The 27,392-nt window shown below is 39.6% G+C and overlaps 2 protein-coding genes across 3 annotated transcripts in view; both read right to left on the bottom strand.

Annotated features, from left to right (window-relative positions):
• Positions 1-27,392, bottom strand: part of THSD7B (thrombospondin type 1 domain containing 7B) — an 824,611-nt gene that overhangs the window by 368,402 nt on the left and 428,817 nt on the right. For both annotated transcript variants that reach the window (XM_082689340.1, XM_082689339.1), the window contains exons 8-10: positions 23,170-23,361; positions 21,223-21,457; positions 13,587-13,702 (exon numbers count right to left, since the gene is read on the bottom strand). In XM_082689340.1, the coding sequence (XP_082545466.1) occupies positions 13,587-13,702; positions 21,223-21,457; positions 23,170-23,361 (543 nt within the window). The remainder of the gene's footprint in view (positions 1-13,586; positions 13,703-21,222; positions 21,458-23,169; positions 23,362-27,392) is intronic.
• On the bottom strand, positions 5,032-6,401 carry LOC309843694 (heterogeneous nuclear ribonucleoprotein A1). The gene has a single exon (XM_082689349.1). The coding sequence runs from the start codon at positions 6,345-6,347 to the stop codon at positions 5,385-5,387; it is 963 nt and encodes a 320-aa protein (XP_082545475.1). The 5' UTR covers positions 6,348-6,401; the 3' UTR covers positions 5,032-5,384.

Raw genomic sequence — 27,392 nt, 5'->3', positions numbered from 1 at the left:
CTCTAAATAAAGTTAAGCATATTTTAGGTATCCGAGCAATCTAAGTTTAACCTGAAAAGACCTCAACTGGTAAAGAATTCACAATTCCTAGCATACTCATTACTTATCACTGAAAACATGCCATTCAATAGATATTCCTATCTGAACTATTTCCATTTAACATTTAATTTTGAGGGAATATCAAGAAATTAGCAGAATATCCAGTGAAGAGTTCTCTATTAGAAAGACTTAAAAGTTGTTTGTCTCGAATATGAGCAATCTACCTCATTTTAAGCATGAATTTAAGCAAGTTATATCTTTTTGATTTTGTACCTTACGTAAATTATTTGACATTCTTATAAAACCTGGAGCTCCAAGTTGACATATTAGGATCCCAGCATTTAGCTCTACCTCTAACCCTAAGCTTCATTGTAGTAAGACAAATTAAAGAGTTTACAAATCTACCATCATATTAATTAATCAGTGAGTCAAAAATCTCCTTAAACCATACACTAATTTAGAATCATAATAACATAGGATCAAAGCCAAGGAAGTGATAAATAATTTATTCCTTTACTTATAGAAAATTATTTAATAAACAAAGTAATACCCCATCTAAATCACAACTAATTTATTCTATTTCTTCATAAGAAGTATATTGAAACTCTAAAAATAAACTCCTAATTAGAATGGGTAACTTAATTTCTGAAAGGTAGCTTATTTACCTCTGAAAGCAAAGAGAAATTATATTGTGATGCATTGTATTACCTGCAGAGCATTCTAGAGATAGGAGAAAGAAACCAGCCAGAACTTAAAAGAGTTTGAACAGAAAGAGCATTCATATCTGAAGAAACAGGGATTTTTGCTACCAAGGCGAACAATAAATTATTATGAATATCCACATGAGCCACAGGATTTATTGATGGTAATGTAGCTTGACTTTTGAATGAGGGAGATTAATAATGCTTTGTAGCAAGTATTAGTTGCAAATGTAGAAGGAAGACAGTGGATTTCAGATATAAAGAGTGGAACTTCATGCACCAAATCTACATTTAAAAAATTTGCCTGCTTTTGTTTATTTTGTTTTGTTTGACATGTTAGTTTACTTTATAAGACAACTAAGACGACATCATTGATGACAGACTGTTGATAGAAATCCCAGCCTAGACATTTTGGTCAGAACTCAAGTACACACAGACTGCACAATTTGTTTGATAGAAGTAAAATATCTGGCTCCAATCATACTCAGGGCGAGAGCTTTCTTTCTCCTTCCAGTTTCTACTTTACATGAGCACATAATTCTACTGCATTTCTGTTGCCTGGGGCTTCAGTTTTCCTTTTCTGTATTTCTACTTAATGTAAACCACTCTTCCTAAACCAACTCTGAACTGAAAGAGGATGGTTTTTGCTTTGGAATCAAGCAGGTAGGTTTCGCCATGCCTCTTCCTGCAGTTCAGCACCTACAGAATCTGGATGAAGCAGAAGTGAGGGTATGAGTCAGGTTCTGGATTCTCTTCCAAAGAACTGAGTTTGGGTGTTCTAGAGAGGTCAGTCTCAGTGGGGGAACAACCAACCATGGCCCTATCTTAAGGAGAATGCTCCTGCACTCATCTCCTGCTACCTTTCTGCACACTGTCCCCTTCCCCTATCAGATGGGTTCTGAACTGAGGGAGCTGGTCCATAAGCTGTTGAAGTGGCTGAGGGCCTGACACACACCGGACCAGCAGATTCTCTTTCTTGTAATCTCAAGAAAGAGCCAGAAGGTAACTTTCTGTCCATGTGGAGTGCTTAACTAAAGAAAGTGTGGTAGAGTTGAGCCTGGGACAGCCATTTTGGGGCTCTGTATCTGCTAGTTATAAGCATACAGATTCAGAAATGGTCCAATACAAGAAGCAGGTCACTAGGTGTACACAGAGAAGCAGAGACAGGAGGAAGTGCACTGGACCAGAAACTGAAGAGTGAAGCCTCGCTTCCTGTTTGCTTTTCTAGTTTCCATGACGTCCATGGGGATATTTTCCCCTTCTTTTTGAGTATCTGTGAGATTTTCCGTTATCATTTCCCAACAAGCCATTTTAACCTACTATAGCTTAAAAACTTTGGATCCTTGAAAACTAAAATGATTAGAACTATACAGTAAATGCAAATTACACATTTCTTAAATAGTCCATTGTCTAATGGTTAAATTAAATGTCTCCATATAGTTCAAGGGTTCTCAAACTTTAATGTATCTTAGTATTACTAAGGCAATTGGTTTAAAAATGGCAGATTTTGAGGGCCCAGTCCTGACCTCAAAGTCAGAATCTCTTTGGATTTTAACAGGCATTTCCAGTAATTCTGAGCTGGGAATGCATGGGCCACACTTTGAGAAATCTGATCAAATTATTGTTTTACTCAGGTGCCTGCGCGGCTCAGTGGGTTAAGCGGCTGCATTTGGCTCTGGTCATGATCCCAGGGTTCTGGGATTGAGTCCCTCATCAGCTCCCTGCTCAGCGGGGAGGCTGCAATTCCCTCTCCCTCTGCTCCTGCTCTGCCTACCTGTACTCTCTATCTCTGTGTCAAATAAACAAAACTTTTTAAAAAATTATTTTTTTACTCTTGGACCAGTCTGGGCCACATGACCATAATTTTGCATTTCAACATTATAACTTTGGGTTTTATTAAAATTACACAAACCTAAAACCATGAAACCTTTTATTTCATTTCCAGTGGACACACTGCCTTAGTTGGTGTGACCTAGGTTGGAATGTGGAATTGCAGTAGAAAATGCCTTCTGGGAATTACCAATTGAATAGGCTCTGATTCCCATGAGATACCCATATGATTCTATCCAAAATAATAGTAAGCACACAGACTGATGGACATAGGAATGAGTGAATTAATGAATGAGTGTGTAAACAAATAAACAAAAAAGATGAACCATGTTTTTAAACTTGTATGTTTGCCAGGAAGCCGGAGATAAATCTGATTCTTTATGTCCTACATCTTCTGTCACTGACATCACAATGCATGTTCTTGCAGTAAGCTACAAAATCATTTATGAAAGAAATTTAGTTGTAAAGGCATATCAACTTTCCTCTCAGCAATTTGCTAGCTTTGCTTAAGCAGGTTGCTTTTAACTGGCATCCATTTATTTGACATGGATTTACTGAGTTCTGTTCTGTCTTAAGTTTATTACTAGGCACTTTTGGGAATGAAAGCAGAAAGGGTTCCAGCCTTCAAAGATTTCACATCCCTTCAGAGACACACAAAACACCTTTACCGATAGTTAGAATGCAAGCAAGTCAGACAGGGTTATGGGACTCAAGAGAGGAATGGTTGCTTCCAGCAGCAGCATCAGGACAAATTCTGTAAAGGAAAGGATTTACACCTTGGTTGGATCTGGGCAAGCAGCAGAGATAAGGAGAAAGAGATCCTTGACAGCAGAATTCTGGTTTTCCTTACTATTTTCTCTCACAGCACTTTGATCTTCTACCAAGTACATATTATGATTTGTATCTGCATGCGCATTGGGTAATTGTGGGTTCAATGCTTCCATTTTCCTATAAGTAGACTCTACCCTCCATGATGGAAGGATCTGTCTCCACTCACCAGTCTGCATATCTGTACATGGTGCTGAGCACTATGGCTAGAAGGCACTGATATTTCAGCAAATGTTTATTGCTGAATGAGTGGATAAGAGCCTAGGCTTCCGTGTGGCTTTGCCCTCTATTAGAGTTGCAATCTTGGGTCCTATCCTCCAGCCTCTATTTCCTCATATGTAAAATGGAGTAATAATAGTTCTTCCCATACAGGATTGAGGTAAGAATAGGATAATGCACATCAATAAATTACAGCTTTTATTATTTTTTTTTAGCTTTTATTAATTTGATAAGAAGAGACAGTGAGATGAAACAAAGACATGCTGATATTACAGCTTTTTAGTGGTAAGTCTGACCTTGTCTAGCTTTTTAAATATATATAACTATATACATATATATATATATGTACATATATATATACACACACATATATATATATATAACTATATAGGCTCACCAGGAAAGGCAATGTGGTAAGTTTAATGTAACCTGGGTATTTTTATCTGCCCTTTGCTCCTTTTGGCCCAGGTGATCAGGAGTCCTTCCCTTGACCAATCCTCTCACCTAATCTTTGGAGCAGCCCTAATAGAACAACTTCCTGTTTTACCAAACTGTCCAATGGTCAATGAAACAGCACAAGTGAAAGCAATGTATGATAGGTCTGTAAGGTGTCACGACCCTTCACAGGTTTGAGAGTCCTAGGCTCCAAATTCTTGAATTGCTAATACACAGGCAAAATGAGCTGTGCCTACTGGCAGGAGAAAGAACTTGTAGTGGGATAAAACAGGCAGGCTCTGGAGTCACAGAATCTGCATTTCACAATGGCTGTGCCTCTGCCATGCATGGCAGCTAACCTTGAACCTGTTACTTCATCCTTTGGAGCTGGGGGCTCCTCACCTCTTTAGCCATATGGGATTACACCCAACTCCCGGGGCCATTGTAGGAAGTGAGGAAAAATCCCAGCTGGTGATGCCGTGAACTCTAGGCCCCTGTAGCTGTACATCAATCTCTGGTGCCGAAGAAGAGGCGGTCAGGGCGAGAAGGAAGAGTGCGAACTGAGAACACTTCCTTGTCAGCTCTTTTTTTTTTTTTTTTTTTTTCAAGAGAATATTAAATCGTTTATTGATTACACATGATAATGGATGATACACAAGCTTTAATCCCATCTATAATTTTATCTGATACCATAATTCAATTTAGATATATTGCATAGGATGTGCCAACAATCATATTAATAACCAAATAAACTCCAGGACTTTGCTTGGGTGACCTTTTAATGGTGAACTCCAGGTCACAACACATTAACTGTCAGTTCAACTACACCAAGGTTTGTGGAGACAATGGCTTCTGTGCCCAAGCAGGTTGCAAATAAATTTCGAATGGAACCTGGCATCACCCTGAAGGAATTCTAACTTCACACTGTTGGGGTAGTATACCAAGATGGCTTCAGAGTAGACTAACTTTACACAGCACATTTAAAAAAAAGACACATTTATTCAGCGTCATGATCAGACTATTACATTTAGCAATCAACAGCATGGGTGCAAAAAAAAAAAAAAAAAAATCTACATTAAAACCCTTTGTTGGAATGCTTTACACTTTCCACAGAACAGAAACTAAAATAACCTGTTATACAATTAGTCACAAATACAGTCCTCGAGTTTTTTTGCCCATACACATGAGTATTGTCTAAAACATGTCTTCTTTGTAGCAGCTAGGCCCTGCCACCACTGTGCTTGGCTGAGTTCACAAATCTGTTGTAACCTGTAGCTTCCCTGTCACTTCTCTGGCTCTCCTCTCCTGCTAAGCTTTGTTTCCTGGCAGTAATTAAAACCTTCTGCCACTGCCATAGCTGCTGCTGCTGCTGGAACCACCATAGCCACCTTGGTTTCGTGGTTTGGCGAAGTATTGGCCTCCACCACCATAAGGGCCAGAGCTTCTGCCTCCAAAATTGCCTCCTTTCATGGGTCCAAAATTTGAGGATTGATTGTTGTAATTGCCAAAATCATTATAGCTTCCACCACCTCCAAAGTTGCTTCCATCATTACCAAATCCGTTATAGCCATCCCCACTGCCACCATATCCACCACCACCTCGACTGCCACCAAAGCCACCTCGACCACTGAAGTTTCCTCCGCGACCAAAGTTGTCATTCCCACCAAAACCACCTCCACGACCACCACCAAAGTTTCCAGAACCACTTCGACCTCTTTGGCTGGATGAAGCACTAGCCATCTCTTGCTTAGAGAGCGCTTTCCTTACTTCACAGTTGTGGCCATTCACAGTATGGTATTTTTGAATGACAATCTTGTCTACAGAATCATGGTCATCAAATGTTACAAAAGCAAAACCCCTCTTTTTGCCACTGCCTCGGTCAGTCATGATCTCAATCACTTCGATTTTCCCATACTGTTCGAAATAATCTCTTAGATGATGTTCTTCAGTGTCTTCTTTAATGCCACCAACAAAAATCTTTTTCACAGTTAAGTGGGCACCAGGTCTTTGAGAATCTTCTCTTGAGACAGCCCTCTTTGGTTCCACAACTCTTCCATCCACCTTGTGTGGCCTTGCATTCATGGCTGCATCCACCTCCTCCACAGTGGCATAGGTGACAAACCCAAAGCCTCTGGAGCGCTTGGTGTTCGGATCTCTCATTACCACACAGTCCGTAAGTGTTCCCCATTGCTCAAAATGGCTCCTCAGACTCTCATCGGTTGTTTCAAAGCTCAGACCTCCGATGAAGAGCTTCCGCAGCTGTTCAGGCTCTTTGGGAGACTCTGACTTAGACATGACGGCGGTGGGAGGGGAGACTTTAACAATGCTTACTTGGCGGCGTCCACAGGCAGAAAGCCCTTGTCAGCTCTTAATGTAGACTAATATTTCCTCTGAAGTTGAGATGTAGCTCGCACCAGCAGAGTTCCGACCTCTGAGCAGCAGCTCATGTTGGGAAATGGGCAAGGAGCTCTGATGAAATAGTCTTAATTGTTGTTGTTGTTGCCAAACCAATTTCATTTTATTTTTCCCAAATCAAATCCTCCTCATACTGGGTTTTAAAAGAGGCTGACAGAGGTGCCAAATTTTAACTAAAAGCAAAACCAAACCAAACAAAAACAAACATACAAGAGCAAAAATTACATGAAATTAAGAAAATTTTATCCATTATTTTACTTCCCCCCTGAATTGAGGGAAAGTGTCTTTTACAGCTTTTATCAGCACAACTCCTCAGTTTGGCAGGAATATGATTGAGAACTGTAATCTCCACAAGCCCAAGTACTTGTCACTCCTCCTACTAAATTTTCAGGAACATTTATTGAGTACAAGGACAATGTAGTGATATGTGGGCTTTAAATTATAGACTAGGGGTGCTGGGTGGCTCAGATGGGTAAGCCTCTGCCTTTGCTTGGGTGCTGATCCTAGTGTCCTGGAATCAAGTCCTGCATCGGGCTCTCTGCTCGGCAGGAAGCCTGCTTCTCCCTCTCTCTGCTGCTCCCCCTGCTTGGGCTCTCTCTCTCTCTCTCTCTCTGTCAAATAAATAAATAAAATCTTTAAAAATAATTATAGACTAAAGATGGCAAGTCATCCCTGGTGGAGCCTGTATAAAACAAAGTCACCTATGCTCTGCATTGGGAGGCTGGAGCTTGGGACATGTATGTGGGATACGCACCTTATTTTATGTATTCGAAAACACTCGGGAATAGATAACATCTAATATTTACAGAGGTGGTGACTGAAATTTAGGTTACTTCCTCAAAGAAAGTCATTAGACCATCATAATTCCTTTGACACTATTTTTGGGGGCCAGTGTCCCAGGCCCAAATCTTGATTACTCAAACACACCAGATTCCTCATTATTGGATGCAAATTAGTACCCCATTCACCACTTCCCAGGTAGACAGAAGCACAGATGGGCCTGCCGGGAGAAAGAGGGAATCCTGTGTGCTGCAAAGAGGACAATGAAGAGAGGGTGGTGCTAGTTCACATTCGAATGGGAGAAACTCTGGATTCTAGGAGAGGTGACTTTTGACTAATCCAACATTCTAAAAGACCAATATCTTTCCCCCTAATTGGCCTGGACCAACTCAATAATGTGTTAATGCTATGACTTCATCTTTATGGAAGCAAAATCTTTAGGAATTAGAATTGGTTGTGGGAAAGATGCAGAGTTCATGTATTCATTCATTCAACAACAACTGCTGAATGCCCTTCATGTCCCAGACATCGTGCTAAGCACTGCAAGTTCATAAATGAAATCAGAAAACAACAGCCCTCTAGATGTTATCATCTTGTCCAAGAAAAACACGGACATGGAAACAAGTGCCATCATACTGGCACAGTGGGTCTAGATGTTGCAGGACACCAACATAATAAAGGTAAGTTCCCTGTTCCTAAGGAACTTACACACCACTACTGCTAATAAATCTCCATTTACAGAACATTCTTTAATGTGCCCTAGTCTTAGTTAATCCTTATACCCACTCTAGGAAATAGATGCCAATATTATCTCATTTAAGACAGGACGGAACTGAAACACAGCAAGTTGAAAGGGAGTCTGAAATGACTTATGTGTCAAAGATGGGACTTAAGAGTCCATGCTCTTAACTGTTAGCCCACACCATCTAGGCAGTTAAAAAAACAAACAAACAAAAAAATAGTATTCTCTTTGATAGTGAAAACCTCAAGACCTATCTCTAGGAGGCTTGACACAGGAACAAAGGTTACCACCAAATGAAGTTTCCTACCAAATCCCAGCAGCCCTTCCTGTTTCCATGACACTGCTCTCCAGCTTGTCCCTGAGATGAAAGTTCAAGGAGCTCCCTCAGCCTTTAATTATTGATACTGACAAATAATTAAACATTAGCTCTGTGGTTTCTAGGAATTCAAAAGAGGAGCTATTTTGAATATGGTACATTTTATCTTCCAGCCCAATAACTACATATTTTCCCTTCTATAGAAGTGGTAGACACACACATCTGGGAATTATTTCAAAATAATCCATAGGTTGGGTGAAAGAAAGGGGGATGCTGGTAACACAGGGAAAGCAAGAGCACGGGAAAACAAATTGATGATTGTTTTCACTTGGTGATGGTTACACAAGAGAACGTTCTAGTAATCATTAATATTCAGCATTAACATGCTATTAATTTATGTATGTCTGAAACTTCACAAAATTCAGCATTAGAAATATAAAGTAAGCCCCTTTAAAGACAACCTGAGAAAACTCCTGGAAAATCAGTACTGATCTGTGACTTTAAAGTAAAAACACGAAGCGTGATGATTACAAGAGCAGTGGCCGGGATAATTCCCAACCAAACCCAAACTAACAATTATCGGTGATCTCCTACATTTGGTTAAAATGTATGTAATGGCATGTTGCACCATATAAAGCATTTAATGAGTATTTCTCATCCTTACCACTTACAGAGTCACTTGAGGAAACTTGTAATTTGTAAATGTCCCTTCAGCATGAAGAGATTCTGACTAACAGGGGCTAGGGAGAGTCTTGGACATCCATGCATTGAAAAACAAACAAACAAACAAAAAACTGCACAGAACTGAGGACCTCTATAATACGAAAACAGGTGTCGTTATTAAGCAAATACCATTGGCTACTTCAGGCAGGCATTTGCTCCATAGGCTGAAGGAAGAAGAAAAGAAAACAGCAAGAAAAGTACCAAAGACTGGTTCTTGATCCTTTGGTGTATTTATTCCTGACACTTAAAAATCAGAGAGGCCACAACTGGTCCACAGCTTGACAAATACCTGATTTGCATAGAAAAGTGTGGGACTATCATTAAGCATTTAAAGAGAGACACATTTGAGAAGGAGAATGATGGCAGAAGCAGTGGCTGGCTACTAGCTAGAGATATTCATAGCTTGAGAATACTTTAAAGTTATAGGATTTAGTTCAGGAAGTCAGCCAGGGCCAAATAAAAGCTGACACAACTCATCCATTGCTAAGGTACAAATCGCTCCTAGGCTCAGGTCCCCGAAGCCACCGTGGCTCTCTGAGAGGTTCCAAATGGATTTCGCTTGAGGTTCATATTAACCCAGTGATTCCCTGATCGTATGAAAAGCCTATTAAATCATAGTGTCTTGAAGTAAAACCCAAACATAAATTAAAAGTGTATTCTAGGGGCACCTGGGTGGTTAAAGCCTCTGCCTTCAGCTCAGGTCATGATCTCAGGGTCCTGGGATGGAGCCCCATATCGGGCTCTCTGCTCAGCAGGGAGCCTTCTTCCTCCTCTCTCTCTGTCTGCCTTTCTGCCTACTTGTGATCTCTGTCTGTCAAATAAATAAATAAAATCTTAAAAAAAAAAGTGCATTCTAGAGATCTAAAGATGATTCCATTATGCAGCCAAATTTGGGGACTGTGAACATAAACTTGGTGAACCAATCTGAAACCACAGCTGCAAAAAAAGAGTTCCTCATTCCTCATGAGCCAAGGTTGTCACCTGCTCTGGCCCATGTTTCTCCTGATTTTTCAGTGTGGATTAAACCACTTTTCTTCACCCAACACTGTACCTTACCTCTGTCCTCACCTGCCAATTTGTTCCTAGGCTATGCTTCTCACTTTACAACTTCAACCGTGTCTTTGCCTTGCTCAAAAATTTCAAATGAACCTCATTCCATCTTGGAGCCTCATAACCAAAACATAGTTATTGTCTGGGAGCTTACAGAAAGGTACAATTCCAGGCCACACCTGGGTCTATTAAATTAGAATCTGTATTTACTAAGATCCCCAGGGGATTTATATGAGCATTTAAGTTTGAAAGGTATTATTCAAGAACACCATTCTCCAAAGTATGTATGTGTGTATATATATATATATATATATACACATATATATATATATTTAAAGAATTTGTTTATTTATTTGACAGAGATTACAAGCAGGCAGAGAAGCAGGCAGAGAGAGAGAAGGAAGCAGGCTCCCTCTGAACAGAGAGCCCAATGCGGGGCTCGATCCCAGGACTCTGGGACCATGACCTGAGCCAAAGGCAGGGCTTTAACCCACTGAGCCACCCAGGCGCCCCTCCAAAGTATATTTTGAAGGACACTCTCAAGAACAGAGAGTATCCTGTCTAGATTCAAGGTCACACCATTCTCTCTTTTTACAGGACATCGGTCCATTCAAAAAGTAGTTATCAAGTGACAACTATGTCCCATACTGTGTTGGGTTTAGAGGATCCAGCAGTGAAGATGACAGAAGTAGTCTCTGCATTCATGGACTTAGAGCAAGGGCAATATTGACATGGAAAGATAACTATGGGAATATCATAAAAGGGGATGTGCAGGATGCCCTGGGATGATCTAGTTAATGAGGTATATTGGGGACAGCCTAACACATCTGGGAGATCTGGAACATGAGTAAAGCATTCCTGGAGAAAGTCTGCTAATGCAGATCCCTGTGGATGCACAGAGTCAAAACAGGAGGGGCATCTGAATACAGTGTCAACTTCAAACACAACAGGTGCAAAGGCCCACAGCAACTACAGAAACGCTTGCCCAGTGCTTACTCCATGCAAGGCAGGGCTCTAGGTGATTGTCATATACGTAGCTGTGACTATTAACCCTGTTGATAAACAAGGAAAACTGAGGCACAGAAAGATGAAGTAATGTGTCCCCATCACAGAACAAACTTTGAAACTCATCCCTGCCCATCGGGCTCCAGCGTCGTGCTCTTAGCTGCCACATTCTATGATGGCTGAGCTGGGAAGAACATAATACATTCAAGAAGCTGCAGAACAGACCGTATGCCCAGAGTTCAAGCAGTGTTTGTTCACAGATTTTTGTTTGTTTGTTTTGCTTTTAAATCATCAGAAAGAGAGTGCATTGCCATTGAGGAGCAGCTACTTACAACTCACATTTGGGGGGTCTTCCCAAAGTGACTGAATCAGAATTTCTAGCTATGGAGCTGAAAACCTGCATTTTAGTAATGCTTCTAGATAATTTGGAAACAATAAAGTCTGAGAACCACAGGTTTAGAGGTACTATTTCCTTCAGTATTCTCCTCCTCCTCATAGCCCCCTCTAATTAACCCACAGTTATTTAATAATATACTGGCCCCAAGGTATAAACTAAACATGAGGGTAAATAGGATTGAAGTGGAAAGTTGGAATAAATCTGAAAATTGAATCTTTGCTCCTCCAGGTCCCCTGGCTGCCGGGCTGTGAAAAGAATTACCTAGGCTTGAAAAATTGGAGGCAAAAAAAAAAAAAAAAAAAAGACCACAGAGGCCAAGAACCATTTTCATTACAATGCCAACTATTTAAATAACTAATTGAATCTCTGAAAATTGAAATAAAATTTAAAATTGCCGGAAGAGCAATTATTTCCCATGCTCTCTGATTCCTCCATCATTAGCCAGTGCGGGAAGGCTCTCAGGCAACAGAGAATTTTCTTGAATGTAGAATACATGCAAGAGCAGCAGCCGAAGTAATCTCTGGCCACTAGGGCGCACTGGCTCAACAAAACTAATGTGCCTCCCCAGCATCAGGGGACCCTGACAGCTCCAACACCAATATCTGACTGCCAGGGGGATATTCTGTTAATTCAGTCTTTCTCATAATCACTTAACAGAGGAATTATGCTAATCTCTCATGGGGAAGAAACTAAAAGAAATAGCCAAATCTCAATAAAACTCCTTCATCATAGCTTATTGTATTTTCCTGCATTTTCCCAATATTTATCTTTACTTATCTTTGAATGTCTTTTAAATGTATTCCCATTAAAATTCCAAAAGTCAGCCTCCTAGATGCTGCCTTTCAAATGGTTCATAGCTTTTCTGTCCTGCTCTGTCTAGAAGCGGCATGACCTTGCTCATTCAGCTCACTTACTTTATATCCCCATTCAAGAAAGTAAGTTTGGAAAAGTGTCTGGAAGGGACTGTTATTTTAATTTCTCAAAAAAATTAGAAAAATATTCTACTATATTTTTCAAGGCTATTTCATATCCCAAATATTCATTTTAATGCTATCCATAAGGAAGCTCACTGGATACAACCATATTAATTCTGTGACAAAAGAACAGTACGAAGATGAAATGGCACAGGTTATGAAAACCTTAAACAGGTTCCCCAATATCACAATATAAGATACCGATGGGGACAATGTTCTGTAGCTGCCTCTATCCCTTTACCGATCACTGAGAGGGTGTTTGATGTGTCAGGGGCAGAACTATATCAATGTTGGTCATCTTTTCACATCACACCATGACAGCGTGTAACACAAAAAATGTGGGGCATCCTGGATGCTCAGGGATGGAATTTCCCAAGGAAAGGTGTGAATGCTCTCAATCTCTGGGGAAGGTTCTCTCCCCCCAGAACTGCATGCAGTGCTTCCTTGTCCCTTCCTCCAGGAGGCTAGTACAGCCTTGTCCTGCCTGAGAGGACAGGACTACCCAGAGGAGGCTAGGATGTGTGAGGGGGTACAATAAACGTTTCTAAGAAACTCCTGAGTGTTTTTAGGATGTAGTTATTAAGTATCCCAGATCACTGCCCCCAAACACACCCAGTTGTATGAATTATCACCATTTATAATAAAGAAACACAAATCTTATGTTGTCAATTCCTACACATATTCAACGCTTTTTACATATCTGCCCTTGTTCTTTCGTAGGCTTATATTTATCAGTGATAGAAGCACAATGCTTAAGGCCCTATAGGCTAATAAAGATGCCTCCAGTCAGACTCCCAGCACACAAGAGCCAACAAGAAACGGTGTCGGTGATGAGGCTTTATAAGGAACCACATGTGTATGGCTGTACAAAACACCGCAACAGGGTTCCCAGAGGAGGAGCACTGCTGCAAGGCTCTCCGGGGATGTTATGGCATCTACTAACTGAATATGTTTTCCCTGCCAAGTCCTGATGGATCTGGAAATCCAAGACTTCATTTACAAATTTTACCAACCGTGTTTGCTGTGTGTGCCAGGGGGACATGCAAATGGAAAAGAAGGATGCTCACATTCTATAGCCTCTCATTTATTCAGCAGCAGGGGAAGAAAAGCACTAAAACCAGAATGCACCGACCTGGTTGGCAGGACCTCGGGCAGGGCGTCCACTCACTGAAAGCTGTCACAATACAGTCTTTTTTGCACGGGAGAAGGCAAGGACGCACTGTTTCGGGCCGAGTTGAATCTGGACATCTGTCAATGTGAAGACACAATATCAATGCCTCTTGGAAGAAGTAAGTGATTTAGCGGAGAACTGTAGGATTTCAGAACAGAAAACATGGAGGCCCTGATGTTCCTTCAATAGACAAGGAAGAGAGAGCCAGGAGGCTGCTTGCCCAAGGGCTCCCAGCCAGAAGCGAGTCGAAGGCAATGTCAGCTCTCTTGACCTAAAGACCAAAATACTTCCCACTCATCCAGGAAAAAAGCAATCCCTGAAACTAATGAAAAGAAATGCCTTCACAAGAAGCTGTTGTCATCAGCATCAATTCAAAATGGCTTTTTTTTTTTTTCAGAATGAACATATCTGATATATTTTTTGAAAAGCATTTTATTATTTTATTCAGGGTAATATATCAAATCAGTGATATTCTACAAAAGGAATCAGAAAATACAAGCCAATATATGAATATATGACCATACTGGGAAACAAAAATCATTGAAAACCACTTAAATGTACTCTACCTCTTTGATAATGGAACAGAATTTTAAAATATTTAAGCGATTGGCAGGTATCTCTTCAGAACATGTAGAGTGATGAGCAAAATATGACAGATGGCAAATGTCAAATATACTAACTAGCATTAACAAGAGAAACACTGCAGTTCCATTATTTTTCTAATAATAAATGCTCTCACTTGGGAGGAAAATCTACAGTCAATTGATTCATAATCACTTGGAAGAACTAAAGTCTCAGAAAATGGCAATCAAGACTTTGTTTGTTTTCTTGCCTGCTTACTTGTTTTATGAACACAGAGGGCTAAAAACTACATTATCTTCTAAGACTGTTTGATATGCCAAAAAGTAAAATAGGAAAGCACTCAGCAATGTATATTTGCATATTAAATTCTGTTCCCCAGAAGTTCCTCATAAAGCACATAAATGCCATGTGGGTAAGACTTAACAGCATGAGCTCTGGTATTAAGTAGGCAGTGCTGAGTTAAGGGCTTTGGCTAGCTTCTTTCATTTATTCCTAATGACAACAGTGAGAGGTAGTATCACCTTCATTTTTACATGATAAACTGAGGCACTGGAATAATCATCAATGGACCCAAAGCCACATGGGGAGAGACCATTTGAGAAAACTTACAATAGGGAAAACAAAAACAAAACACCAGGGCAGCAAGTTCAGACAATCAACAGACCTTCTTGAAGGACAGAAGAGAAAATGGAGGATAAAGTTAGTGAGGCAATAATGAATTAAAAAAAAACAAAAAACAAAAAACAAAAAAACCACAGAGAGCTGATGAAAAAATGACAGTTCAGGTGAAAAGTCCACCAACGGGATACAAAATGACAAACATGTCAATGCAAAGGTTGTCCAGTTTTTAAACGTCAAGAAAAAGTAAGAGAATAGACGATAATGGATGTGGGAGAAGAGGAAGAAAGATTTGTCATCCAAGAATCTGGCTGACATCAGACTTCATCAATTTAGAGAATGATCAAGATGAAAACATTTTCTTGGTTTTAAAACTTGAAAAACAATATATAAGCCAAATGTGGAAGACTGAACTTGACCGTGGAACAGAATGTACATGCTATCATTCGGGCCACCATCAGGTAAAGACACCATGGACAAAGCAGGGGGCATGGAAAGGGAGGGAGACAAGGAGCAGAGGCTTGGATGTGCTTATCTGACAAAGCCGGAGGGCCGAGTGACGATCTAAATATAAATGAAAACAGAAATAAAGTTCTAAAAAGATCAATTGAAAATACTATTGCAACCTACTCACAGAACACCAACAATCTGGGATTTGAGACAGGACTTGGTGTAAATGGACTAAAGTTCATTGCTTTCATGAGAGGGAATCAAAGAACGGGCATTTTAAATCGATAAGTGAGGAGATGTATGAATGACGTGTGGGAAATGTATCATCTAGAGTTAAGAGGTAAACATGAGAAAGGGAAGAGAACGAAAAATATACACTTGTATTTGCTTGTACTGACCTAAAGATACAATGGATGGAGGTAAGACACTATGAGTGGCTGCCAGTGGCCGGACAGGGAGCAGGGAGAGAGGGGTGGGAGCAGGGCTGTAAGCATCAGATCAGACTTCTGTTATATATTTCTCCTTGCATGTCATTATGACTTGTGAACCATGTGAAGGCTTACCAAGTCAAAACAGAGAGAGAGACAGAGACAGAGACAGAGACAGAGGAGACAGACAGAAAACATAGAACAACTGTTAAAATGTAGTTGTGATTGTGTTTGAGATGTGGGACACTAAACGGAGCAGGAGATGGGTGAGACCTGCTGCTGGTCGTCGTTAGTCTCTCTGATTTTACTTCTTCTAAGGACTATGTAACACTTGGATAAAAATGGAAAATGGAGACCCTCACAGAAACAGAATTGGTCAATAAATATTATTGCCATTATTATTAATCATCCGTAGCATATGCAGAAATGCCGTCTATCAAAGAGATCAACTCAATAAACAAAACAAGAGGAAGAAGAGTGTCTTTGTGAGAATATAGTGTTACTTAAACAAGCTACTCAGGTAAGGAAAATTTATGTCATACTTTACTAGAGATAGCAAAAGCCGCTAAAACCATTCCCAAGTCCTTTATTCACGCTCTGAGGTCTAGTAAAATTAAACTGAGCTGTTGTTTATTCTAACTCCTCTCCAACAGCGCCTGGTGTATGGCTAGAAATGAAAGTGTGACTTGAGCAACACCAGCTTCCCTCATGCTCAGTGGGGCAGCAGGGGCCCCACGCCCAACCAACCACTTCGAATTCACTCATCCGTGGGCAACATAGCCTGGAAATATCTGTGGCGCTGGCTTCGGGCTTTCTGGAGAGGAAGGCTGATCCTGCAGGGATTTTGCTCACTTCAGTTAGGAGTAGGTGTTCATTTCTTTTAGGGAACTGACACTGCCTACGTGATTTACCCCTGATTAGTAACACTCACAATAAACACTCGCTGTGCATAGTACCCACTCTTCCTAATACAGCCCCTTTCTCTCTGCATGTTCTTCCATCCAGTCCATAAGAGAGAAACAGTATCATCTCCTCAGTGGCAAAGATCAAGCTGAGGTTATTTTGCTTTTATAGAGGCCATGAACTGGAACGTGATTTCTGGTCAGACAGGAGCCAAATATTCTCTTGTCAGTGAAAACGGTTTTTTAGTTCACTTCTTTTGCCAGTAAGGTTGACCTTTTCTGCAGGGGTTCAACTTCCTCTTGCTTTCCATTCGCATGATGTCTACCCTTCAAGAATCATCATATTTCTCATATTCATAAGTTTCTTCATAGTCTTCAAAAATACTCTCTTTGACCATTAGCAACATGTGTGCCCTCCACTTCCATACAGGAAAAACTGTAAGGTTTATTTTCTGTGTTGTTGTACGGACGTTGACCAAAAAAAGGCTTTCGACCACTTTCATGCTGTTTGTGTGTGTGCGTATATGTGTGTGTGTGTGTGTCTGTCTGTCTGTCTGTCTATGTGTGTCTGTGTGCCCTGTGTATGCATGCATGATACATAAACTAATTTTTAATTTGATGGTGGAACTCCATCTTATATCATATCTTCAAAGTGCCATATTTTAGCTCAGTGTAAATATTTAATAATAGCAGGTGAATGATTGAATAGTATTCAATGTTATTGGAGCTTGAAGATAAATAAATCCTTGGAGATATTAGGCTAATTCATCTGGCCATTTCCAAAACAAAATTAAAGCCTTAAAACCTAGGGAAACATATGGATTCACTTTTTAGTTAGTAAACAAAGCATGGCACCTTAGCTTTTGTCCTAATTTATACTTCCTAATTTCACGTAATGCTCAGACTCCAGATTGGCAGTGCTCTCAATAAAAGGATCAGTGTGTTTCATTTCAGCACATATATTTCCTCGGACCAGCACTGGAATGCTCTATAACTCTTATCTTGTTGTCACCCCATAGCCTTCGGCTCCTTATAAGCACTGTGCTAAAATGCATCAAACTGAGGTATTTTTTAGTTACGCCTCCATAATCAAGATGCAGAGACAATGCTCCATTTCTTTAATCAGTCCTCCTATCCAGGAACCAGTGCACGTCTCAGTCAGCTATTGGGGCAAACCTGCCAACTCTGTCAACATTAAATGTTTAAATGGAACTCTGTATTATTCTATCTTACACAATGCCAGGTGTTTTCACATTAAAGGCAGAAAGTGCCTTATCAGGACTTTCGGAAGGCTCCAAATTGTGTGCTTTTAATCTTTTTTAATATTATTTTTTGTACAATGCAACTTAAAAAAAAAAAAACAATGAATAGTGAAACAAAACCAAACAAAACCCCAGAACTATCCCAATGAGCTCTCACTTCTGTTCCACTTCTGCCCTGGCTAGTTTTCATTTTCTGATATGATCAGTTCTATTACTCATACAATGGTAACAGTCTCACCTATACAACTGAATAGAAACCAAACGCCAAACCAGGGAAGCGAGAACTTGCTAGGAACTCTGCCTCCCAGTACAGTGGGCTTGGAGATAAAACACATTATATGAGCCCATCCGTTCCGTGGAGAGTTGCTTCCTTCTCCCCTGAAGGCCCCTCCTTCTTTACGATGTTTCCTTCTCCTTTGCTACTCCTATTCCCATACCCCCACCCCAAGGATTTCACAAATGGCAGGGTATCTCTTTCCACTGCAACAGCTTTCACATAAAAAAGAACAAAAATAGGTATTTTTCCAAAGGACAGAGTAAAATATATTTTCTACTGATGATAGTTTCGCTATCTCACTATGTGCTTCACTGGACACTAGTTATTAATTTCTTAGCTCAATTAATGTCCTTAACCTAAAAATTTCTCATAAATTTTACTCAAGTCAATTCAGGTTCCTCATATTTAGCAGGGTTGTTTGGAGACATACAATAAGAATTCAACCTAAGTTGGTAAGTCTCCAGCTTCATTAACAGTGTAAAAAGTAATCAGCAATGCCTGTGTGTGTGTGTGTGTTAGGGAAAATATCTGTACAGTTCATTTTTTTATGATGGTAAGCTGAGCAGAACTAGGGGTTATTCACAATAATGACATGTATGTGCTCAGACTTTTACAAAAAAACAAAAACAACTGTCATTTGAAGTAATTATAAAAATAGAAAAGGGGCTCCCAGATCATATAATCCAAATTTTATGTCCATACAGTCCTTTAAATGTGACAATTTATTTGGTGTTGCTCTTAATTCTAATGTCCCTTTGCTAAGGAATAAACAAACCGTATTCATATCAAGTGGATTTTTCCTGTTCTGGTTTAGAGCTATAAAGTTTGTGTCAGGGAGAAGATAAGACATCAGGCATGCCAAATTTTCTCATCACGATAAGGAATAATAGTTTGCTGCATTTTATATGTAGAGTTTACTACCATACCTAAGCCATATTTAATTTTATTTGTATATTCAAGCTGATATTTCATGCATCCTTTTTAAGTAGCTGAAAATTTACATCATAAAAATGAACATTATCAAGGCTGCAACCCAGACCAAGATAAAAGAAATTCTCATGTCTGCATAATATCTTTATAAGCCTTTTAGGATTTTACCATAACCCCATGATTTAGATTTTCACCTGAGCCACATGATATGTAAAATATTTTTGTCCATGTTTGGCTATAACTCTCACTGATTCGATCAGTCCATGCATACCAGGAAAGTGGCAAAACACAACTGACATAATTTGATATTCCAAAGAACAGAACAAGCAATGTAGAGTCAGATCTAAAGCAGAAACAATATTTATGAATTAAATAGAGTAGAAGGTCATACATTTGATCTAGTCATTACTCTCTACGGCAGTCCCCTTTGCCAAAATGTAGGATGGTAGATCACGTAATTTTTCTTGAACAAAGGATAGACTTCAGCTTTTCTCAATCTTCTGCAATTCATACCCAATCCTTGTTAAACTCCGTAACTTTCCTACATATCAATCTTGTTCAGTCCTGGATTCCAGCCATTTATACAGTAACTATATGTCAGACATTGTGTTAGCGTGTGGGGCTGCAGCAATTAAGAATATCCAGCTGCAGCCCTCTAGAAGCCACCCTTGGAGAGAGAGAGAGATAAAGAGAGAGAGAGGGGAGGTCTTCTGGACTACGTTTCACTGCAAGTCATATCATCTCCACTTGCATCTGCACAGCCATCAGCTCAGAGGTTGCTCCAACCCCAGCAGGACCTGGCCAGTCAGCACTAATTCTGCCATCAGTGGTTCACTTCCCTCCACCGAGCTCCTACGACTTTCCTCACACAACTATTGTGGTTTCCATGCCAGTTGGGATAAGCCCCACAGGCTAGTATCAAGGTGCCCCAAGATGAAATTAATCAGGTGTTTTGAGTTGCCTAGGACAGCAATGCAAACTGGATAGAATTAGAGGAAGAGCAAATGTGTCTGCCCACATTTCCAGGAAGGGTAGGGTTATCTTCAAAAGGATGGGTCAGGGCTTGATGCTGCCAGAAAATGTTCTCCTTCAGTTTCTGCTTCTTTCTGAGCATCATTTCCACTCCCCTTGCCTGCTTTTTCTTCCAGGACCATGCCTATGGCAACTGTCAATTCATATACTTAGAGCCTCATGACCAGAATGAAAAGAAGGTTTCATTTTCCCAATTCAGAAATTCCCAGAGAAAAGCTCTAAGTGGCCTTGTTTGTGACCCTAGACAAAAGATGGAGCATGCCCATCCTGGGGATATATCACTTCTTTGATAGGGGTGGGGTCTTCTACCACAAGGAAGAGCCTAGTTGAAACAAGCCATTAGGAAATCTCCATGGACAGAATGGTTACCCAGTCACTGTATACTTCATAGGTCCTTTACAGTTTCTTTTCCACAAGGCTTCCCACATGGACTGAGGAAAAGTCACACCTCCTCATTTGGTCTAGAAATAAAACTCCCACAGCTGAGTTCTCTGCCTAATTACTCTTTTCCTCTATCACTTGCAATTGTCCCTGACCCTTTTTGATATCTATATCCTACTTCCCACATCCAAATTATTCTACTACTTTTGTTTTGTTTTGTTCTTTAAATATCTGTCTTCAGGTGCAGAGTCTAACATGTATGGGATCACAACCTACTTACAGGCATGAATTAGTCTATTCAAATGGCTATATGGATTTATTGCCCACTGTGTAAGAGATCAACGGAATCCATCAGAGAGTGTTAACACAACCCTATCCTTTCAAAGTGAAGAACTTAGCCTCACAAATTGACCTAGTCTTTACATGATTGAAAAAAACACCAAAAGTACTGAGACGGGATCAAGAAAATGTTGGATTACTCAGACAGATTGATTATTTGTGGGCCACACTTACTTTCCACTGGCTAATGCATGTATTATAACCTTACTAATGATCCATATTATAACTCTACCTTTGTTTTTGAGAGATATATTCTAGTCTTTAAGAGTCAAACGAAACAAAATTCTTTTCCTCCAGCACAGACTGAAGCATATTTGTTGCTTGATAAATGTTTTTGACTAAAAATACTCATCTATGCAATGCTTATATGCACTTTCAATAAATTATTGATGATACCTTTTGGCCATCACTTGTCCCACGTGATTCTTGACACAAAAGACCCTCCGTGTCTGAATGCCCACACCACATGTAGCTTCTCCAGTCCAGCCAATGGTTGCATTAAGAGCAGTTACCAATGTGTCTTCAGAACAGGGGCCCCAAGGTAATGTTTCCCAGTAGAGCTGCATACAGGAATGGTCATTGCATGAACGATATTCTTGGAGGGCCTGATTAGGGGGACATGGTTTTCCACCTGTGAAAATCAAAATCCAAAAGAATACATAGTTGTTGCTGTTGTTATTACCAGGTTGCTATTGTTATGTCGTTCTTATTTTTGTTGTTTTTGCTGTTTTAATGGTCCATAAAGATGGTATTTTTGACACAGATTCCAAAGGCTTGGTCTCTGTACCCTTCTGCCCACTCTAGGGCCATGACCCTTTTGTCCTGAGTACAACCAGAGGGCAATATTTTTCACTTCTCCCTCCTAATAGGTAGCAGTATACATGGATTAGACCAAAAACAACAATAAGAACAACAACAAAAAAAGACAGATTCTATTTCCCACCTTTGCATTATTTATCTCTGAGATAAACTCCAAAGAAATCTGCTTTTATTTTAGTAACATGATGACTACATAAATTAGTCAGTTAGATACAGTAGCCATGACCTTGAAGTGATACCAGGTCAAATACACACACTTACACACACATTATCTGTACTTGGCCTCTTTTTCCTAAGAGAGCATTATTTTTCTCAGAGAATCATTTCAAAACACCCACTTTCCATCAAGCAATGCATTTTACTGCAATTTGAGAAATCCAGAAGTGTCTCTTAAAGTTTGGCAGAAGAGAGCCCATCCTTACACTCTGAAATAATACCTGACAATGTGTTATCCACTGGCAGGGAGACCAGACAGATGTGCACCCTTACACTCCTGGGTGAGTCAGAAAATCAAAATTCATTACTGTCTTTTCTTTCACATTTTTATATCCATGTAAAAACTGGCATTTATCTAAACTATTGATTTTTTTCCTACTCTTCCACCCTATGATGTTTTATTCAGTGGGCCAAATGCTCAAAAAGATTTGTGACCTTGGTTTTGTTATTCTTGTTATTTTTTTCCCATTAAATACTACTGACTTTTTTCTCCTCCCAGAAATATAAAAGACAAGAGCGGGAAGCAACTGCACTTTAAGAATATGAAAATCCTCATTCATCTTGACCCTGGCTCCATTTTTCAGGATCACAGAACAGAATCTTGTTTCAAAAGGAGCTCCTCACAGCTAGTGGCCACACTATCCTGCTGTTCTAACTGAGCCATAGGCAGACAAAACCAAGGGAGAGCCTGAAAGAAAGGACACATGCGTCAGGGGACAGGGACCATTGCTATACATGATAGAAACAGCTGCTCCTCCAATTTGTTCTGATGTCACCCGTTTACATTTCCATAGCACATTTTAGCTTCTTCAAAGCCATTTTCAGAGCCTTCATCTTCTTCCCTCTCACAACACACCAGCATGACAGAACAGGAAATCAGGCCGACGTTAGTAGCAGTTCCTGGTCAAGAAGCCATATCTCTTGATTCCTCATTTGCAGCCCTTTTTACCAGGCATATCCCAATTATATTCCCAAATGTATGAGCCATCTGAAGCGGGATGTGTGTCAGTCACACCTTGTTTTTTTATCCCCAAGAAGGTGTAATGAAAAATAACATCCATCTGACTGCCATGGCCAATACCTAAGTTTGGGCTAAGATAGTTCATGTAAATACAGTACTCAGTCTAGAGTAACTAGAGGATTAAAGAGAAAAGGCATGCATGGAAATGAGACTACATTTTGATTAAGGCAATAGAGCTATCACCTGTATGTGGCTACCTCCACAATACGACTTTCTCAGTTGCCTACTAGAAAAAGAATAAGAACTGGGCAATTGACTCCACTGTCGAACCCTTTACTATTACTCACCTTCTCCCGCCAATGCCAGGATGGTCCTTGACCTGGTCTGTTTCCCATCTGAGTTTTTATTTGAACAAGACTGGGAACAAGATGACCACTCTGTCCACTCACTCAGCACACAATCCATCCGGCAGGGGATTTCACAAGCCATCCTTTCAGGAGGCGGAGATGCTGGGCAGAGACTCCCTGATACATCTTCTCCTGTAATCAACCAGGTTGAGACAGATGCTGATTAATGCACAGGTAAGGACAGTTAAGGAACATTTAGGTATGTTGCTTCCTCTGTTACTTCATTGTAGCCGAGAGGACTTCACCTGGGTCTAAACCAATAAAGTGTGAAAAATGATGGTTTCTTCAGCAATTCATATTATTTACGTTGAGGAAAACTGCCAGGAGATCATTTGGCATTTAGAAAAGTAGATGCCACAGCAAAACTCTCATTTGTCATCCTTCACAAGGACAAAATGGGCTTCTTCCAGGAACAATTTAGCCATGGATGACTACGGATGGACATGATTGACCTTCTATTGACAGCCGTGTGTAAGAAGTATATGTGTTTTTGCAAAACAGGCGCCAGAGTAGTCTGTTGATATGCAAACGTCAATTTATGTTGAACATTCTATCCTATGCATAAAGAATTACATCATTCTAATTATCCATAGTATGTTTTTTATCTCCAAAACTGTAACTTTAGGCAAAGTTATCATATGATGGTTCTTTTGTTCTGTTTGGACCTCATGGTAAATAATACCAAACCAAAGTGGAAAGGGACATGTGGTTAAAATTATATAATGTTGACACAAAGGTTGAAAGCTCAACTGAAATTCTCCATAATATATTTATTATTCCTCCTCTGAATGATCTGATGAATTACTCAAATAAAAACACACACACATATATATATAAAATAATGGGGGGGTAGTTTTGTTTGTTTGTTCACAATGAACAGATGTTAAGACTAAAGGAATCATATCTAAGTTACTTTTCTATATCTCAAATAACTGTAATAATTTCAAAAATTCTCTTTTAGGTTATTTACTTCCTATTCTTATAATCCTAGTGTTACTCTTCATAAATAATAGTTCAACTCTTAGTATTTGCCCTGTTCACTCTCACCTCATAAAAACAGAAGACACGAAGAATAATGATGTCATTTATAGTTTGAAGTAACAACACAGAGGATGGAATGGCATCTACAGGAAAGAGGCAGTTTTATCTCTGTGACTTTACACCCGTGGAATTCTCCTGTCATAATCTGCTTGATGCAAAATAATAACTAATGTTTATGGGGCATCTACTTTATATCAGGCACTATCCTTGTAAGAAGCTCTTGGAGGCAGGTATAACCCATTTTGTTTTATAGATGAGGAATCAGTGGTTCTGGAAGGAAAACTTGCTCAGGGTCACACAGGCCTGAGTTGGGAATCAAATTAAAACTTTCTGAATCCAAAACTTCTGCTTTTCCCATTAACTACATTGTGTCTAATTCCAAGGAGATGGATATTCCTTTGCTGAGGAAGTAAATAAAACCAGCCGACAGTGAGCAAGAATGCCTGGAGGAGAAGACAGTACACTGTTAATATCTGCATTCATATTTGTAAATGAGGCCAGGCTCATTGCCCCTGAGGTACAAATAAAACTTTTCAAGCATATTATGAGAAGTAATAGAGATTCTAGCAGATAATCGAGCTGAAAGACCAGTCCCAATCATTCTCTTTTCAGTCTTAATCCATTTTCAGGTTGAGTCCACACTGTATTTTATACATATATACACATGCACACAGATAGTCTTCCTCTGCCACACATACACACACACACACACACACCCTAACATGGCTGAGGAATGGTGCTTTCCCAAGTACAGAAGCAAGGAGACCAAACAAATGCCCAACCTGCATCTAATCAAAAGTCAATTTTCACATTTGTGAATATTATTAATATACTTTTTATACCAAGTGTTTTTTTAAGATTTTACTTATTTGAAAGAGAGAGAGAGAGATCACAAGTAGGCAGAGAGTCAGGCAGAGAGGGGGGGGAAGCAGGCTCCCTGCTGAGCAGAGAGCCCGATGCGGGGCTCAATCCCAGGACCCTGAGATCATGACCTGAGCCGAAGGCAGAGGCTCAACTCACTGAGCCACCAGGTGCCCCTACAAAGTGCTTTAAAGAAGTGTCTGGTAAAGCATTTTTTTTTTTTTTTGATGAATAATAGGCATTAGTAGGGCTCTTACAAAAAACTGAGAGAAAAGTGTGAATACTGAGTTAAAACAGTAAACTTGGTCTCACTACTGAAGAACTACTCAGAGTGTTGAAAATGCCAACATACAGTGTAAATTTCCTAGGGTGGTAAAGGTGGGTAGTGTTTTTGGCCTTATTGGACCGGTGACCATCCTTTTTTGAGAATAATATCTCCTCGAAGTGGTATTTTTATGAATATGTTTTCAGAAAACCCAGCCTTCAAGAGTTACACAAATATCAAATACTATTTGATGAATATGTACTATGTCCAAGGCATATGATGAGGTCAAAATTGACAAAGATACTATTATTTACCCGCCGTGAGTTCACGATTCATAACAGAGATGAGTTATAAACAAATACAGAGAAAACTTAGTCCAAAGTAAATGCCAAATTCCAAAGATGTGTTTCCAACAGAAAATACTATAGTAGCTCAGGGAAGAGAAGGTCCTCTGGGGTCTAACATGATAGCAGAAGGCTTTCAACAAGGAAAAACAGAATGGTAGAAACTTGGTGGAAATGAAAGAGGCTACTTCAGGCCATGAATGTACCAACAAAAGTAGGGTGGTAGGAAAATACAATGTATTCAGAAGACAATAGGGAAGCTGCCAGAAGAGAAGAGGAAATCCACTTTGAAAGAGTGATTTGACATTAAATTCTGAATGACTTAGACAGACACACAACTTCTGTCATATTTCTGCCTTCTTTAAATTCCTAGTTGCTCAGGTTTGCCATGACCTAAATTTAACACCCGCCGTAATCATCATTCAGCACCCTCAGTATTCATGTCAGGGGCTCAAATGCTTTTTAAAACCTAAGCTTTCATATCAACTGATATACCTATTTCCTCAGTGCAGTTAAATGTCAATAATCCCACCAACATTTTGATAGCTTGTCTATACAGGCTAATTCATACATGGGAGCAAACAGATGAGATTTTCTTTAGGAAAACCAAACCACTAGTCATAAGAAGGTCTTTAATTTGTGAGTGAGCTGCACAACGGGATCCTAGTTACAAAGTGTCCTAGCAGTATACAGTTAAGTGTTTACAGGCGAATCCTAAAAACAAAATAAAAATAAAAATAAAAATAAAAATAAAAATAAAAATAAATGAAGGGGAATCCTAGCACCACTTATCCTCTTGAGTATGTCACCTTACTTTCTGGAACCTCAGTTATTTCATCTGTAATAAAGAAATAAAAACACTTTTCAGAGATATTCTAAGGATTATAAATCATTTGTGCAACATACATAACAAGGCTTCTAGCATATAGGACAGCTCTCAATAAATACAAAGCGTTAAAAAAAAAAAAAACTGTTGTTTGCAAAGATGTAAGCCACAAAAACCTAATGGTCTTCTTTATCTGAAAAATCTAGAGATTTATGTCACTGCCATGGGAAGCACTTGCTTTGCCACTCATATATGTGTACAAATAACCACCAACAGCTTCACAGGCTGGTTCAAATAAACTATAAAAACTATTTATAATTATCCAGATCATTTTATTTATATGGTTGGTGAATCTAAACCATTTAAGAGCCAAAAATAAAGCACTTGAGCCTGAATAACCTCATCTGCCCATCCACATCAGTATAATTACCTTCCCATTGTGTAGAGAGAATCCATCTCAAAAGAAGAGTGTTTATACTTTCCTGTTTTCATTTTCTCGGATGGATCAATGAGACCAACTGAAATCTCAGGCAAGCATGGAAAATAAAGTGGCACATGGGACAGAAACTTAGCCATTAATAGTGATTTCCACAAGCTCTGATAATCTAATGTCATAATAAAATAGAATATATTTAAGAGGGAAATTGAATTCATCTTTCAAGAAGACTGTGAAATTGCTTCCAACCCTCATCAGCCTCCCTAGGATCAATAATGACAAACTCCGCATTCTCTCCTCATGGAGCAGATGTATTTAAACCGATTGTGACTCTGAGAATATGGGATGTGATGCTGCTTCAACGTGGCCACTCTATTTTTTTTTTTAATA

This window comes from Mustela nivalis (assembly GCF_964662115.1).
Source record: "Mustela nivalis genome assembly, chromosome: 11".
Lineage (NCBI taxonomy): Eukaryota > Metazoa > Chordata > Mammalia > Carnivora > Mustelidae > Mustela > Mustela nivalis.
The sequence above is the reverse complement of the archived record's forward strand: the minus strand, read 5'-3'. Positions and strand labels throughout refer to the sequence as shown.